Source organism: Tamandua tetradactyla, chromosome 7 (genome assembly GCF_023851605.1).
Source record: "Tamandua tetradactyla isolate mTamTet1 chromosome 7, mTamTet1.pri, whole genome shotgun sequence".
NCBI classification, from domain to species: Eukaryota; Metazoa; Chordata; class Mammalia; order Pilosa; family Myrmecophagidae; genus Tamandua; species Tamandua tetradactyla.
Window position 1 is genome coordinate 150,107,957 of NC_135333.1, and position 17,056 is coordinate 150,125,012.

At 43.8% G+C, this 17,056-nt stretch overlaps 1 protein-coding gene across 1 annotated transcript; it reads left to right on the forward strand.

Annotated features, from left to right (window-relative positions):
- The first annotated feature begins 11,265 nt into the window (after positions 1 to 11,265).
- On the forward strand, positions 11,266 to 15,755 carry LOC143690238 (ral guanine nucleotide dissociation stimulator-like). The gene is made up of 4 exons (XM_077168142.1): positions 11,266 to 11,632; positions 13,487 to 13,680; positions 14,269 to 14,325; positions 14,846 to 15,755. The coding sequence occupies exons 1-4, from the start codon at positions 11,603 to 11,605 to the stop codon at positions 15,009 to 15,011; spliced, it is 447 nt and encodes a 148-aa protein (XP_077024257.1). The 5' UTR covers positions 11,266 to 11,602; the 3' UTR covers positions 15,012 to 15,755.
- The last annotated feature ends 1,301 nt before the right edge of the window (positions 15,756 to 17,056 follow it).

A 17,056-nucleotide genomic window follows, 5' to 3' on the forward strand; every position in this document is an offset into this window, starting at 1 on the left:
CCTTCTGGGTATATAACAACTTCACACTACTACAGATGGCATGTGGTTCTCAAGAAGGCAAGAGAGAATAAGAGGAGTCTGGAGCTCAAGTGGCAAGATTGTCCTTAGTAAGAGGAGAATACCAGAAGATGAGAAGCTAGAGACCAGTGCAGGTGGGTTCGTATAATTTTTGAGGGAAGAAATAAGGGAATACTTGTCCGAAGGCTCTGTGATCTTGTGAGGCAGGAAGCATGGCTGTGTACTGAGACCTAATTGGGTCTGAGAACAGTAGAGAGTACTTCTATAACTATTGAAGAGGTTGATAAAAGTAGATCAAAGTCTTGGTTTAGTGGGTCTTTGAGGAATTTCTCTGCCTGTTTGATTGTCTTATAGGTTCCTCACCCGAACCCCTGAAAAGGTAGGTTCTTTGAGTCACTTTATGAATTACTCCCATCGGTGTTCCTCAATGTTTAGCCATTGCTTAGTGCCTTCAGTTTTTCCCTAAGGCACTGAACTAATTTTGGGTAAGTAATCTTATACCTCGTGATGACCTGACTAAGTAAATGTGAATGGAGGAGGGAATGTTCACAACTCTGGGAAACTTCCTAGCCAAGATTTCTCAGCATGGCCATCATTTGTCCAAAACAATACCCTACCAGTCCTATATATTTCATTAATTTTAGTAAATTATGCCAGGCCCACTAAAATATATTTTTGAAGCCAATTTATATTTTATTATTATTATTTGATATTTCTATGGTGTATTCAGAAAGAAAGCAACTAATTCTAATAAAGATAACATTGGTATTAACACATGTATTAATAAAAAAGTTGCATTCACCTAAACATGCTACTCCAGAGTCAAAATAAAACAGAATGCAATTTTGAGCCATAAATGGTGGCAGAGGATATCCAGTTTAACCAACAGTGAAAGATAAAATCCAGAGAGCGTGTACTCACTGTCAGTATTTCCTAGCTAGTGAAGAATAGGATGCAGACTGGAACCGATGTGACAGCAAGTCCAGTTCTTTTTATATCACAAAATGTTATGACACAGGTTTATAAATTCCATATTTAGCTGGACAATATGTAGCTTGCTACTGTATCCTCATTACCTGGCATGTAACTGATGCTCAATAAACACTTGTGAATAAAAGAATGAGTAAAAGAACCATGCAACTTAGCATAGTCTTCAATTAAATACATTTTAAATTCAACTACGTGTTTTGCTTGCCTGCTTTGTATGAGATACTTGCTCTGCTAAGTTATATGGAGATTTATGGAAAAAAAAAGATAAATAAAATGTGGCCCCTGCCCTCTAGGGATTGTCAAGCCATGTAGGGCATGTTAATTGCCATAACATACAAGACATATGAACAAAATAATGCTAGATTTCAAGGTAGAGATGATCGGTTGAGGTCAACATAGAAGGCTTCACAAAGTGATGGCCTTTATGCTGGCGCTTAAAAATAGGAGGATTTTTAACTGGAGATAGGATTAGAGGATATTTCAGCTGAATTGAACAGAATGTGCGCATGCACAGAGACAGGGAAGAGTGGCATGCTTTTATTATGTAAACAGTCCGGCTGACTGGCTCCAACTGACTGGAACAAGGAAGACACGAAGGAAAGCAGCGAAAACTAAGATTAGAAAGAGGCTAATAGGGAAGAGCAGTGATGTAGAGGTTTTTAGGGATCCCACTAAGGCGTTAAAGCTCTTTGAATAGGTACATGATATGAGTGTTTTCTTGTCATATTATAATGAGAGTAATTATGGAAAAATGCTGCCAAGTTCTAAATAATTATAATAGTTTTTTCTTGTTATAAAAGGAGGTCAACATTTTCCATATCAGAAGATGAGGTTCTAGCCGCCCATGAAAAGAACAGATTTATTCTGACACCGCGGAGGCCTTTACCTCACCTCGAACTTCAGCTTGGCTCTTTGCCTGCATGGCCGATCTTCATCATGGCAGATGGGACAACTGTGTTGCTTTTTTGAGGGCTTACAAGTTTGGCTGTAGAACTGACAGTATACTAAGGAAAACTATGAAATTGCCCAAGTATGAGATTCTGAAAACTCAAGATTTCTTAACAGCCCACAACTGTCCTAAAATGTCCCTGTACCGACCCCGCCCCCACTCATTCTGTCAGTTCCCACTCATTGTCGTGGTTCATCTTACCACCAAGTAGTATAAAAACATGGTATGAATTCAGTTTGAAGATGATTTAGTGTTACAGATTGTAACTAAAGGATGATTCAATGATGAAATAAGGGAGAAATATTGACATGGACAGGGAATAAAAGAAATATTACTATTACACAGGGACTAAGATGTTCATTATAGGAGACTTCAGAAAATAGGTGAGGAGACATCTGTATTCCAGTATGAGCTTTGAAATAATAGTAATATGCTCATTCTGTGAAATATGTTGGAAAATAAAAAGAGCTAGATGAAGAGACAGAGTAGCTATGGAGGCTTAGATAGTGGTGTACACATTACATCATTTATGTATGTTTTGTTATGGAAAAATTACTACTAAAACTGATTGTACGATTAGAGACTAAGCTTGGTGAAAACCAGAAAATGTCACTGAGCATAGAGAAATTATATTATCAGGAACCTTCCTCTCCAAGCCTCACGCCATTGTGTAGCCAACATTCCCAGTATGGATTTTCGGTATTCACAATATGTCAGTACGTAGTAATTATCATTTTGATTCAGACTAATGGACAACAAAGATTCATATGTGTGTAAGACATATTTTAAGCATAGACATGAAATCTTTCTTTTGTTTCATATGGTACCTGTATACATGCTATAACTCTCAAGACATAGAGCACCTGCAATTAATGTCAGTGGAACTTTCACATTTGTAGATAAGATAAAATATTTAGGGAATAGAAGGATGGTAAATGAGCAAGTTAACAACTTTGTGTTATATACGGTTCACTATTGTAGCTCTGTGAAGCCCTGCCACTGTGTCGCTGGGAAGTGTGGGTGGAGGTGAGCGCTAGGTTAATTGTTGTATTCAACATCACACAGGAGGAAAGCTGGAGATAAAATTGCAGCATTTATATTTCTGCCCTTCAATTTTCTTTCATCTCTATGCTTGTTATGTTTTCTTCCTTTATCATTATTTATATTCCATGTCCGAATTTTTTTCTCTGGTCTCCTCGGTTTATCAAAGATATATTCTATAACTGACTTTCAAGGCAGTTTAAAAATAAAGAAAATGCCATCCATCTATTCATTTTCAGTGTGATTTGGAAATACAGTTCCATGGAAAATATTACCAAATAATCTGAAAAATAGATTATGGGAGGAAAGGGTTATTTCACTAGATGTCTCTATGGCATGATAGAGATTGTAGTATACCAACAATGCTAAGCCTGCAGGTACTTTTAATTATTATCTGACAGATCGTTTCTCTTTTGCTATAGGCTTCTAGCTCTTGGGATCTACTCCCCTCAGTGACTATAGAAGTTTCTTCCATGTAAGAAAAAAACAAAAAACAAAAAAAAACCTCTGACTTCAAACATGCAATTTCAAAAATTTGGCTTTCGTGTCCTCTATTAGTCCCCATCTTACAATGTTGTTTAGAGCTGGACTACAGTATAATAACGTGCCCAGGATAGTGCTGCTAACACAGCTTCAACTCCAGGTTGACATTCTCTTTAAATTTAAGCTTCAGATTACTTTCAACATGATTTTACAACTTTGTTAATTCAGAAAGCTAAAATTTATAAATTGAAAAATTCATGTATTTTGTTTCTTATCTTCTACTCATCATTTCTCTTTCCCCATCTCTCATTCTTCAAATTTTCCATTTCTTTGTTTGCTTCTATTTTCACCCTTTTCACCAATGTTAATGTTGTCTTTCCAAATTTTTATTTTCTGAGATCTTTCATTGCTAAATTTGGAAACAATAGGCACAAACCTGAGGGAACCAAAGGTAGCAAAAAGAAAACAACCTTTCTTGGACTTTAAATTGTGGCCCTTATAGAAAAAGACTTGAACAGACACCTCTCAGAAGAGGAAATACGGATGGCCAAGAGGCACATGAAGAGATGCTCAATGTCCCTGGCCATTAGAGAAATGCAAATCAAAACCACAATGAGATATCATCTCACACCCACCAGAATGGCCATTATCAACAAAACAGAAAATGACAAGTGCTGGAGAGGATGCGGAGAAAGAGGCACACTTATCCACTGTTGGTGGGAATGTCAAAGGGTGCAACCACTGTGGAAGGCAGTTTGGCGGTTCCTCAAAAAGCTGAATATAGAACTGCCATACGACCCAGCAATACCATTGCTAGGTATCTACTCAAAGGACTTAAGGGCAAAGACACAAACGGACATTTGCACACCAATGTTTATAGCAGCATTATTTACAATTGCAAAGAGATGGAAACAGCCAAAATCTCCATCAACAGAAGAGTGGCTAAACAAACTGTGGTATATACATACGATGGAATATTATGCAGCTTTAAGACAAGATAAACTTATGAACCATGTAATAACATGGATGGACCTAGAGAATATTATGCTGAGTGAATCCAGCCAAAAACTAAAGGACAAATACTGTATGGTCCCACTGATGTGAACGGACATTCGAGAATAAACTTGAAATATGTCATTGGTAACAGAGTTCAGCAGGAGTTAGAAACAGGGTAAGACAATGGGTAATTTGAGCTGATGGGATACAGACTGTGCAACAGGACTAGATACAAAAACTCAAAAATGGACAGCACAATAATACCTAATTGTAAAGTAATCATGTTAAAACACTGAATGAAGCTGCATCTGAGCTATAGGTTTTTGTTTTGTTTTGTGTTGTTTTGTTTTGATTTTACTATTATTACTTTTATTTTTTTCTCTATATTAACATTCTATATCTTTTTCGGTTATGTTGCTAGTTCTTCTAAACCAATGCAAATGTACTAAGAAATGATGATCATGCATCTATGTGATGATGTTAAGAATTAATGATTGCATGTGTAGAATGGTATGATCTCTAAATGTTGGGTTAATTTCTTTTTTTCCGTTAATTAAAAAAAAAAAAAAAAGAGAAGGGATAATTGGAGATGAAGGGATACAGACTGTACAACGGGACTGGATATAAAAACTCAGAAATGGACAGCACAATACTACCCAATTGTAATGCAATTATGTTAAAACACTGAATGAAGCTGCATGTGAGGTATAGGTTTTTTGTTTTTGTTTTTTTTGTTTTTTTTCTTTCTATTATTGTTTTAATTCTTATTCTGTTGTCTTTTTATTTCTTTTTCTAAATTGATGCAAATGTACTAAGAAATGATGAATATGCAACTATGTGAAGTTATTAAGAATTACTGATTGTACATGTAGATTGGAATGATTTCTAATTGTTTTGTTAATTCTTTTTTTAATTAATAAAAAAAAAAAAAAAGAAAGAAAAAAAAAAATTGTGGCCCTTATAAATGCAGGGATTCTTTTTAAGGAGGAAAGAACTAAGGTTATTTTCTGTTGTGTCTTTATTTCTCTGGAAAACACGTGCAAGGAGGTTATACATTTTATTAGACTTTTTGAAAAATAAGCATGCAAATTAAATTTGTATGATTTTGATATATGTGTAAAATTGTCTTCTCTCACAATTGAACTTATCTCAATCTAATATTTTGACAAAAATAGGATATTTTTCTAAAAATGAGAATTTTAACTTTTAACTTTTGCAAACCTGAGTGGTAGAAAGGCTTATATTGTTACATTTGTTCATAAGCTTATTGGTAATATTGAAGCCTTTTTCATTTATCAGTATGGAAACCATGAGCTTTTCATTCATTTTCCTGCATATTAAAAATGCAAATTCATTATAAAATTTATATCTAGGAATGTTAAGATGTTGTGCTGGCTGGAAAGGATTATGTACCCTAGAAAAAGCCATTTTAATCATAATCAGTTTTATGGGAGCAACCGTTTCTCTTAATCTCTATTCAATACTGTCAGTTGGAAACTTGATTAGGTTATCAGGGAGATGTGGCTTGACCAATTGTGGGTGTGAACTTTTGAACAGAGGGAGCTGTGGCTTCATCCATTCTAGGTGGGACTTAGTTTACTGGAATCCTTTAAAAGAGGAAGCATTTTGGAAGAGGTTTGAGATCTGAGAGAGCTGCCAGAATGACGAGAGAACCACAGAGTCCAGAAGCCAGCAACCTCTGGAGATAAAGGAAAATGCCTGCCAGGGAGCTTCATGAAACAAGAAGCCTGGAGAGAAAGTTAGCAGAGGGCGCCATGCTCGCCATGTGCCTTTCCAGTTGAGAGAGAAACCCTGAACTTCATCGGCCTTTCTTGAGTGAAGGTAACCTCTTGGTGGTGCCTTAATTTGGACATTTTTTAATAGACTTGCTTTAATTGGGACATTTTCATGGCCTTAGAACTGTAAACTTGCAACTTAATAAATTTTCCTTTTGAAAAGCCATTTCATTTCTGGTATATTGCATTCCAGCAGCTAGCAAACTAGAAAAGATGTCTTTCTGAAACTTTGCAGCATCTTTATCTCCATCAGATGAGATTTGCTCAGATGGATGTTACCTCATGGCCTTGAGGGAATATAAATGTGTTTCTTCTGCCTGAGATGTAGGCTGAACTTCCTGGTGTAACTCATGGTTTAGGAGTATTCTTTGTCTATCATAGCAATTGGGCATCAAACTATCATCTAATTCTATTTGCCTCATTGGAGCATTTATATACTAAAATACAGGAATTCTTATTAATAAAACTTTAAGTATGGAAATATAAAAGTAGAATATGGACCACAGCATTTGGTTCTCCAATTTTGATAACAGATGGGAATGTTTTAGGGCTAAACACATTATATCTATTATCTAGCTATAAAAGGAAAATATCATTAAGACAAATGCATTTGCCAAATTCAAACAAGACTCTCATCTTGTCCCAGGGTATGCACTAGAGTTCCAAAATATAAATATCAAGACTTAAGTCTGGGGTGGGCCACGGTGGCTCAGCAGGCAGGAATGCTTGCCTGCGATGCCAGAGGACCCGGGTTCAATTCCTGGTGCCTGCCCATGTTAAAAAAAAAAAAAAAAAGGACATAAGTCTGTGTATCTTAAATTTTTCTATGGTTTTAGGAAAAAGGTACAGTTCCATTAATTAATATTGGGTATATTTCTAAGAGTTAAACTAATACTGAGATATGTGGGATCTCCTTACCCAAAGAGCATAAGTGCCGCCTGGATAAGACCATATTTTGGGTTTTATTTTATTTTGTTTTGTTTTGCTCACAAAGCCTAACAGATGGACATGAACAAATAATGAAGAATATATAGATGAAAAGAGGGAAGGGAAAGAAGATGGGGATAAATGAATGAATAAATAATGGAAGATTTACTGAGACTTGTACAAATACGTAATAATACTAATAAGATAAATAAATTTCTACATATTGTTTCGATATCTTAAATTTCATGTGCTAACTGCAATAGTTAGTTTACTGGTTTGAAAGTACTATGTATTTCAGAAAAGCCATGTTTTAATCCTGATTCCATCTTGTGGAGGCAGCTGTTTCTTCTAATCCTGATTCAACACTATAGATTGGAAACTTCTGAATAGATTACCTTCATTAGGCATGACACACTAGTAAGTATGACTTATAATTAGAAGGAGGATTAGAAGGAGATGTGACTCCACCCATTCCAGGTGGGTCTTGATTAGTTTACTGGAATCTTTTAAAAGAGGAAGCATTTTGGAGAGAGCTATAAAGGACAAAAACAACAGAAACTTCAGAGAAGAGAGACACAGATGTTTAGAAATGCTTGGAATCTGGAGAACATCATCATGAGATGTTAAGCAAGCCAGAACCTGGAGAGAGCCAAGGAAAGCCAAGAGATAAAGGGCAGCCGTGGAGACGCAAAGTGAGGAACTCCCACAGGAACAGGGCTGAAAGCAACAGAGTCCAGGAGCAAATGACCAGCTGATGCCAGCCACGTGACTTCCCAGCTGACAGAGCTGTTCCAGACCCATTGGCCTTTCTTGAGTGAAGGTAACCTCTTGTTGGGGCCTTAACTTGGGCGTTTTCATAGGCTTAGAACTCTAAACTTGCAACTTATTAAATTCTCTTTTTAAAACCTGTCCAGTTCTGGTATATCGCATTCCAGAAGTTTGCAAACTAACAGTTAGTATGTGATTAGTGGGAAAACTAGTGTCACCTAATAAAGTCTGCACTGGACTGAATAGATAAGTTACTGTAATTAGCACATTCAGATACTATTTTACAGAAGGCTAGCTTCTACTTGCATCGTATTTGTTTTATAAGCTGTCATTTTGCAAATTACAGTGAGAATGCTTCTTAACAGGATTAAGTTCTAAAGTCAGATAGTAAGTCAAATATTACCCTTGAAATCCCTTAAATCACCCATAAAACACTGTGTACTTGATTTAGGGTCTGTACTCATACAGTCATTCATAAATGCATTTTAATTGTAGTTTAAGAAGCATTCTACTAAGCTTAAAGTAAAACCCTCAGTAGTGAATCACTCAGTGCTCAGTGTACATGTAGTTTGAAGGTTAAGAGCACCAGCTTTGAAATCAGTGCTGACTTTGAATCTCAGATCCATCGCTTAGTAGCCAGGTGACCTTGACTAAATGACTCAATATCTCTTATTCCCATTTCCCATGTGTAAGATTGGATTATAATTGTGCTTCTGGAATAAGTTGTTGTAAGAATCAAATGAGATAATTTATATAAACTGTTTGAAAGATTGTCTGGCATGGTTTACCTATGTTTGCTATTTCTTCTGACTTTATGATTGCTACAGAATTTCTAATAAAGAAAAATGATGGATGTGAATTCTAAAATATTTCCATTTGCCTGAAGGATTTACTCCATTCTGTTTTAATAAATAAGCCTCTTTTAACCGAATGTGTGTAAAATCACTTGTTTCATGAGAGGAGGTAAGGAGCTCAAATGTCATCTGGCACACACTTACTGGATTTTAATCTGAATTCTGGATTTACTGGATTTTAATCTGAATTCTGTTTCAGCAGCTTGACGTGCATACTATTCTTGGAAAACATATGGAAGTGACCTTGGCTTCTGCATCCTTTCTTTCCAATCTGTCAGCACCTTTTGAAGCCCCACTGAACCGGTGTCAGTTTCGTGCTCTTAGTTATTAAGTGCAAGTGATGTAAGGGTTAGGCTCTATATCTAGCTTAAAAGCTAAATTAGCTATGATGCAATTCCACTGCACTCCTCCCCAGACAGTGTTTTTGGCTCCTTGGCCAAAAAGCCTCTCCAGTTCAATCACACATTAACCACTAGAATGCTCAAAAGAATGGCTTCTCTAGGTGCCTTGCCCTAGAGCCCCTGGCCTCTACTACCCACACTGCTCTTCCCTGCCTGCACATACACACACATACACACAAGTTAGATGCCTCAGTTTCCTCCTTTCCATATAGGGGAGGGGTAGTTTAGACTGGGTGACCACAAGGGTTCCACAGACTCAGGGAAGTGTCTGTTGACCTCAGTCCTCCTTCAATTACCCACTGCTCTTCAAGGGGCCCTGGAGAGCCACTGCCTTGAGGACACTCAAAGTGTGTTCTCAGTGTTGTGGTTTTCCTGCCTGGAGCTGCAGTGCTAGCGCTGACCACCAAGAGGTGGGCAGCCTCTTCTGCCAGTTGGTCCCACTGAGGTTTTCTGGAGCAACTGGGGCCAGGGAGGAGTTATGAGGACCCAATTTACACCTCCTATTATTAGCATCCATCTCTACAATGTGAGCTGGCCACAGGCTAGTCAAAGAACTCCTAGATCATCTCCATTATTCATTCAGCAACTATGTCCCAAGCACCAACTCTGTTCCAAGCTCTGTATTAGGTCCCAGGTCTGGAGCTAAAAAACTGAGCTCCCACTCTGGAAGAGTAGATGGACAGAAACATGAGAGCAAACACTAGTGAAAGAAATGAACAAGCACTATAGTGAAAAGCAACCAGGGCGCTGTGAGGTGGGCTCAAGGACCACTAAGAGGGAGGGTTCTGAATAATACACTGAGGTAACACTTATGCTGTGACCAGAATGACAGGAGGGAGCCAGCTCTGCACAGGTCTAGGAATATGCACCTGGAAGGGGCTCAACAGGAAAAGGGTCAGAGACAGACTGAGTTTGGCCACAGGGTAAGTTAAAAAGGCAGAAAAGAGGCAATGTGAATGAGCAAGTTTGGGAGGGAAGGAAGGCAGGACCAGGACCCAGAGCCCAGGAGATTGTTTTCGTTATGGATTGCAAGTGATAAGATCACCTAAATCCAGTGATTTAAAATAGTATATAGTTATCACACTCTCCAGACCAGGACTCAGAGCTGGAATTAGCTGTGTGCTTGTGCATTCAGGTCTCTCAAGTGATGGGCTGGTGCTGCAGTCACAACTAAGGTTCAGAAAGAAGGGGATCTGCTTCCATGTCAGTCATGGGGATTGGCAGGGTTCATGCTGGGGAGAACATGGAGAGATAGAGAGAGAGGTATGCACAGGAGAGAGTGATGGTGACAAACAATGTACAACTAAATCTTAGGAGTCATATCCTATCATTAGCCATATTATTTTATTTAGAAGGCAGTCACTGATCCAAGACACACTTGAGAGAGGGGGGTTATACTAGGTTCCTTAGACCCAGAAGCAGGGGTCATTGGAAACCAGGGCACAAGCTGCCCAACACAGAGGTAAGTAGGAGGCACTTGCATCTGAGTCTAAATACAATAGGAAGATACTGGAAGGCTCCATGCCACAGTGACAATATCTGACTACTATCTAATTTCAACCTCCTATGATACAGACTGAGACATGAAACCAGAGAGAAAGTGACTTTCCTAAGATCAAGCAGCCACACCCAGCCCTGTTTTGAATTGTATTCAGAGGTTCTTCCATCTCCTTCTTGAAATTCTTCCATGTCAATGTTTGTACATTAGCTACATATAAAACAAGCCTATGGGTTTTCCAGTGACGATCTCATATATACTTGATGTCTCCAGGAAGTAGATTCCAAAACGATCCCCGTTGTATCAAGAGAGGACATTGTGGAGGCACAATGACTAGTCTAGGGTCAGAAATCTGACAAGTGGGAGTAGCTGGGTTTGTACCCAGGTCCTGGGTAGCTGTGGGGAGGGATGTATTGACAAGACTCTGTACATTTAACAGGATGACATAGGTGAGGAGCATGAACTGTGAGAAGTCCAGAAGGGTCTGAGTAAAGTTTTGATCTACTGAGGGGGCCCAGCAAGCAGGCCTAAGAGGTGACCTCACTTCCTTGGTGGTAGAGCCCAACAGAACTTGTAACCCTGGTAACCAGGCCCCAGATTCCCTAACTAATTCACTTGGCTGGAGACACTTGAAATAATAGGATGTTCTCCTACTATGTTCCTTGATCCTGAGGCTTTCGGCTCAAGAAAACTAGGAATGAGTCCCTTTTCCAGCATTGTTGACATTGACTCACCCTTCAGCCATGAAGCCTGTGGCCATTGGCCAGGAGGAGCCCAAAGATAACACAAGGGTGGTCAGACCCAGCCAGTTTGGGTTGTGCCACCATTGACATCCTGCCTGGCAGCCCCACCTTTCAGCCCCCTCCTGGTATTGGGGAAGCATGAGCAGCAGGAGCTGGTGGCAAGTGCTGGTAAGCCAATGGGTCCTTCAGGCTCACATCCTACGTCATATATGGCTGGGTGGGAAGGTCCCTGTTACCCATTGAGACAATATTATGCTGAATTCTCAAGCTGTCATCTCCTTTGCAACTGGAGATGGGCTGGAGGTGTGGGCAGATACCTGTTTGGGCCTACTCTGGGGCATGAAATGGGGCAGTTTCCCCTGTGGCAATGGCCAGGCTACTCTCTGACACTGCCTAGCCCAGCTGCTGGACACTATTTTCACCCAGCTCCGTGCAGGAGGTGGGTGAAGAGCTGGTGGATGGCATCATTTACACCGTACCTCTGTACAAGGTACATGTTCATTGTGACCCTTGAACATGACCCAGGTAGGAGCAGGCACAGAGAGGGTCCCGAGACAGCAGGGGAGACCAAAGGGCCAGGGTCTCACCCTGTCACTCCCCCAGGCTCTCTCCCAGGATTTTCCTGTCCCAGTGGCCCAGGAGCCTGCTCTCTAGGGAATGTGGATCTCCAACTACTCATCCACCCAGGGCCCAGCCACAGCCAATTGAAAGTCACCTTTCACATATCTGTACGAATATCAGAAAAGAGTCTTCTGTACGGTTTTCCTTCAAGGTAGGCTGAAGCTTGGTTCAGTTCAAGTATATCTGCATTTCCCTGCTGTATTTCTATTTTCACCACCTGCTACCATGTCCACGCGCAGAAGTCTACACAACCATCCTTTCTGGCCTTCTCCAGGCTGTACAGATGCCCCCGCTCAGGAGGGTTCCTCCCTCTCACATACCTGTGCCCTTGACCTTCCCAGCTCAGGAGCTGGGCCTGACTCAGCTGCAGAGTAGCAGGAGGAGGCGGCTTAGAGCCGCGATCCAGCCCCTCAGTGCTGCTGAACCTGGAAGGGAAGCTTCCCTGCTGTCCTTTTAGCAGTGCCGCCCTGGGCATCTCATGGGGGTCATAATGCCCTGATCCCCTCTGACTCCCAGGAGAGGCTGCCAGGAAAGGGATGGCTGTGCAAAGGATATGCAGACAGCAATTTCATATCTGCTAGGGCCTGATACCTCCCCAAAGGCTACAGCAGTTGAGTTGCCACCGGCTGCCTGTGACGGTGGTAGTGTCTCTGCACCCTGCCTGGACTGGCTCTTTTCATACTTTTTCATTTTCTTGATGTGGGGTCAGGGTTGCAAATGGCCTTGCATGGTTGCCCCCTACCACAAGCCACCTTCAGTGATTTACCTGCCATGAGTGTCTGGACTACCCTGAAGCTCTGTTCAGATCCATGGCCCTGTGGGGGTTTTTCTCCCACCAGGAACACTCCCAGCATCTGCCCAATTGCTGGCTTTGGGGTCTCCATAGCCCCAGGTTCTCAAAACCCCTTTTGGGCAGAAGAAAGAAATATTAGCCTTTCAATGCTTTGAAATGAAAGGCTGTCTTCTCTGTACAATGTCTGGAAGGAGGCTTTCCCTCTTCTTTAGGAGCCAGGGTGGGAATCAAGCAGCCCTAGGGTGGAACGGTTCTGGGGTCTGAGCTGCTGCGACCTCAGCAGCCATTTGATGTTTTCTCATCTCAGAAGTGAGCTCCATTAGTGAGGACTCCCCGGGAAAATGCTCTTAATTCAGACTCTCAATTCAGGGAGGACCATGTCTATTCATCCAGAAAATGTGCCTTTACGAGGCTGATACTTTAATTACACCCGCACCTCCAATTCTACTTCACAACAGAGGACCTTTCTCTGCTCGAGGCACACGTGTCCCCTTTTGTCCTCAAATTGTCCAGGCCTGCAGAGTTGCAGGTCTGAGCTCCCACCCAGACCCTCCTGGTGGTTCTCAGAGCTGCTGCTGATCATTCGTCCCCCGTTTGTTCCCACCCAGAGGACAAGAGACCCGGCCTCGCCGAGACAGGGGAGCTGCACGGTGCAGAGGGCGAAGGCTGGCCCCCAGGAGACGCTGGCGGGGTGCCTGGCACCTGCCTTCCAGGAGGGCCACCCCATGAACGTCACCATCTTCCTAGGAACATTCCGGGTGTTCACCGCCACCCAGCGCGTCCTGGACCTCCTGTTCCAAAGGTCAGCACCGCCCCCCAGTCCCTGGCTGTGGGTCTCAGGACCGTCACCTCGTCCTCTGACCTCAGTTTGCTGCTCTGAGTGGTGGGGCGGTGAGAGGTTATTGTAGGGACGAACCGGGATTAGCCATGGAAAGTGCTACCCCGGAGCCTGGCTCAGCAGAAAGGGCAGCTGGAGGGGCCCAGGTTTCTTGGGTGGTATTTTCCTCTCGCCCATGAAGAAGCTCTTGGCCTCCCCCACGCCACTGACGTCGGTTTCTCACGTCTGAAGGAGGTTTGAGGTTCCCTTCCGAGGACCCCTTCCTTGGTGTGGCCAGAGCAGGGATCTCTGGTGGCAGGCAGAGGGGCCCAGGCCCTCCCTATGTCCGGGAAGGTGTAGCTTAGGGCTCATTCTTTCACTAAATGCACACAAAGTGTCTACCACGGGCAGGCCCTCTTTTAGGCTCTCAGCCTCATTCAGTGAAGAGAGCAGAGCAATGTCCCTGCCCTCCTGGGCTCCATTCAAGTCAGGGAGTCAGACAGTGACACTCAGCATCTTAAGCTCCTGGTACCCCCAGGCAGCCAGCTGTGACACCCTCGCGGTCTCTCCCAGGTATGGACCTAAACTTCGTAGCAGTGACGGACATGGCGAATGGCACAAAATACAAAAGTGAGTGCTCCTTGGGAGCCAGGGGAGGGGCTCCTCTTACCGGAGACCCAAAGAGGGAGTGGGTTGGATGGCAGGGAGGAGCCGGGCAGAACCTGGGTCCCACATAGCCTATGATGCACCAGGAGGGCTGAGTTCAGGGGGGATCCCCCTGCATGTGGATAGGAGTCAAAGGGAGCTGTTTGAGGTGGGCAGTTCTTGGGACCCTGGCTGCAGAGGATGCTGGGGTTTGAGAGCTGGCCCCTGGGAAACCCTACCCCACCATAGCCCCATCCCCACCCCGAAGCCCCCACCACCACCTTGCGCAGACCCAGAAGTGGGGGTTGTCAGCGGCCCACTCACAGATCTGCCCTGGACTTCACTCCTGCCTGCCTCCGGCAGGGAGGGCTGGGCTGGGCTGTGCCCCTGCCCTTTGGGAGGGCAGTGTCAGTGGGAAGAAGACACTGTCCCATGGCCCACAGGTGAGGCAGCACCTCCAGGAGGAGGGGCTGGTGCAGGAGGATAACCTCTGTTCCTTTTGCAGGGTGTCATCACTGTGCAGTGGACAGAGGAAGGCTCAAGTCTACCTTTTCCCCCTGGAGTTGATATTCCAGTGGGAGCATCCTTGGAGGGCAGCATGGAAGGAAAGGCCAGTATCTCACTCTGTTACCCACCTACCCCCAGCACCTACCACCATCCTGAGGATGTGAATGGACAAGTACTCTGAAGATTTCCTACAACCATCAGAATTCCCCTGCCTCAAGCTTCCAGTGGCTTTGCGAAAGCTCATATGCCTGGCTCAGACTTGGAGCACTGTGCCTTCGCTCTACTTTCACAGGTGGACCATGCGGCGCCCACTGAGGCAGATGCAGAGGGTGGGAGGACTGGGAGTGAGAGTATGTGAGCATCAGGGAGGGAGACCACACAGAGAGGAATGTCCAGAATTTGTACTTGGGCCAGAAGCAAAGAGTAACTTCAGACAAGTCACCTGGTAGATTGCAGTCTGAGATGAATTTTGGGGCGGGTTTTTGGGCTGGAGTTTCCCCTAGACACGGGGATCTTTTCTGTATTTGAAAGACACTTTGAGCCATTCATGTTGTTGAACCTACCTTCTCCAGCTCTGTTGTCAGCTCCAGACCTGCATGCTGCTCCAGTGTAGCCTCTAGTGCCAGTTCCACTGCCTGCAGTAGACACAGGGACAGCTCCACAGCCTGAAGCAGCTCCATTGCCACCTCTACTGCTACTGACAGAGGTAGCACCAGAGCCTGTCCTGGAGCTAGCATCTGCTGCATCACCTGCTGGAGCATCAGTTGCAGAGCTATACTGCCACCTACAGAGGTAGCACCAGGATCTGCCCTGGAGCTAGACTTTGTTACATCACCAGCTGGAGCACCTGCTCAGGAGCTAGGGGCAGCTCCACCACCATCGCTAGTACAAGCTCAAGAGCTGGAGACACTCATAAAATCATCAGGATCATCAGTTCCAGAGTTGAAAGCTTGTCCAGCACTACCTGCTGGTATACCTACAACAGGGAGCAGCACTGCCCACAATGAAGCTACAGCCTGTTACTTTCATATCAGAAGCACCAGCTCTACAGCTGGAAGCAGCCCCAGTGGCATCTTCAGTGCCATCTACAGAGGGTACACAAATGCCTGCTCTGGAGGTTGAACCTACTATATCCCCAGAGGTAGCACATGCTCCCTTCCTGGAGGCAGCCACTTTTCCATCAGTGTCACCAATTCCTGAGCTGGAGGTTGCCCTGGCACTACCTCCTGTGCCACATAAACAGGTAGCATCAGTTCCCATTCTGGAGCTACAGTCTGCTCCCTCACCATCATTGCCATCTGCTGTAGAGTGGGAGGCAGGTTTGCCACCTCTACCAAGCACCACTACCAGAGCTCAAGTCAGCACAAGGACCAGCCACATCACCAGAATATTCCTGCACCTGGCCTCAGACATCAGAGGATGGGTTGAGTGAGGAGAAGCCTAACTTTTTGCTGTTCCCTCCTGAGCTAGGGGCAGAGCAGTTTACACTGATGGACATGGTGAGCAGCTGAGCTGGGGCGGGTGGAGCTGGGTGGAGTTTTCTACCAGTATCTGCCACTATCGGCTGCCATCTCCTGATGCAAGATCTGATGATCTATCTTCAAATCCTGAATCTACTTCCAACCTTGTCATCTGGGCAAGTTTCTTAACCCCCAAGGCCTTGTATTCCCCATCTGGAGAACAGATTCTGAATATTAAGTGCACTTAGGGTATACACTGACTGTGAAAATTACATGAGAGCAAACAAATAGAAAGCCTTTGGAGGTCTCCACGGCATCAACACTAAGAAAACGCTGATATATGTTGGACCCTTTGGCAGACACACAAAGCCCCTGGGCCCCCAGGGTCCATGCTTTTGTGGGAGAGCAGGTCCAGAAGGAATTATCTGGAGGGGCACAAAATGCCATCTGGGGCTGGGCAGGCATAAGCCACCTTGTGCTTGGACATGAACTCTAAGCCCTTGAAGAAAATGTAGCTCTCTTCCCCTAGCCTTGGGCTCTGGGTCACTCAAGGGCTGGGCACCCTCAGGGGGCAGAGCTCCATCCTCAGCCTGCCAAGCTCCTGCTGAGACCACTGGGCCCTGGCCTGGGTCCCGGAGGATGGTGGGAACTGAGCTGGGCTAGGGGTAGGCCAGGTGATGCTCCCCTCCTTCCATAGGAGCTGTTCAGGAAGGTGGTGCCCATCACTGTCTGGGCTCCAGCTGGTCCCA

Bases quoted from the DNA above. Each gene is read 5' to 3' on its own strand.
- LOC143690238 (XM_077168142.1), top strand. From the start codon at position 11,603: ATGAGCAGCAGGAGCTGGTGGCAAGTGCTG. The intron at 13,681-14,268 runs GTCAGCACCGCC...GGTCTCTCCCAG, and splicing joins CTGGACCTCCTGTTCCAAAG to GTATGGACCTAAACTTCGTA. The intron at 14,326-14,845 runs GTGAGTGCTCCT...TTCCTTTTGCAG, and splicing joins GAATGGCACAAAATACAAAA to GGTGTCATCACTGTGCAGTG.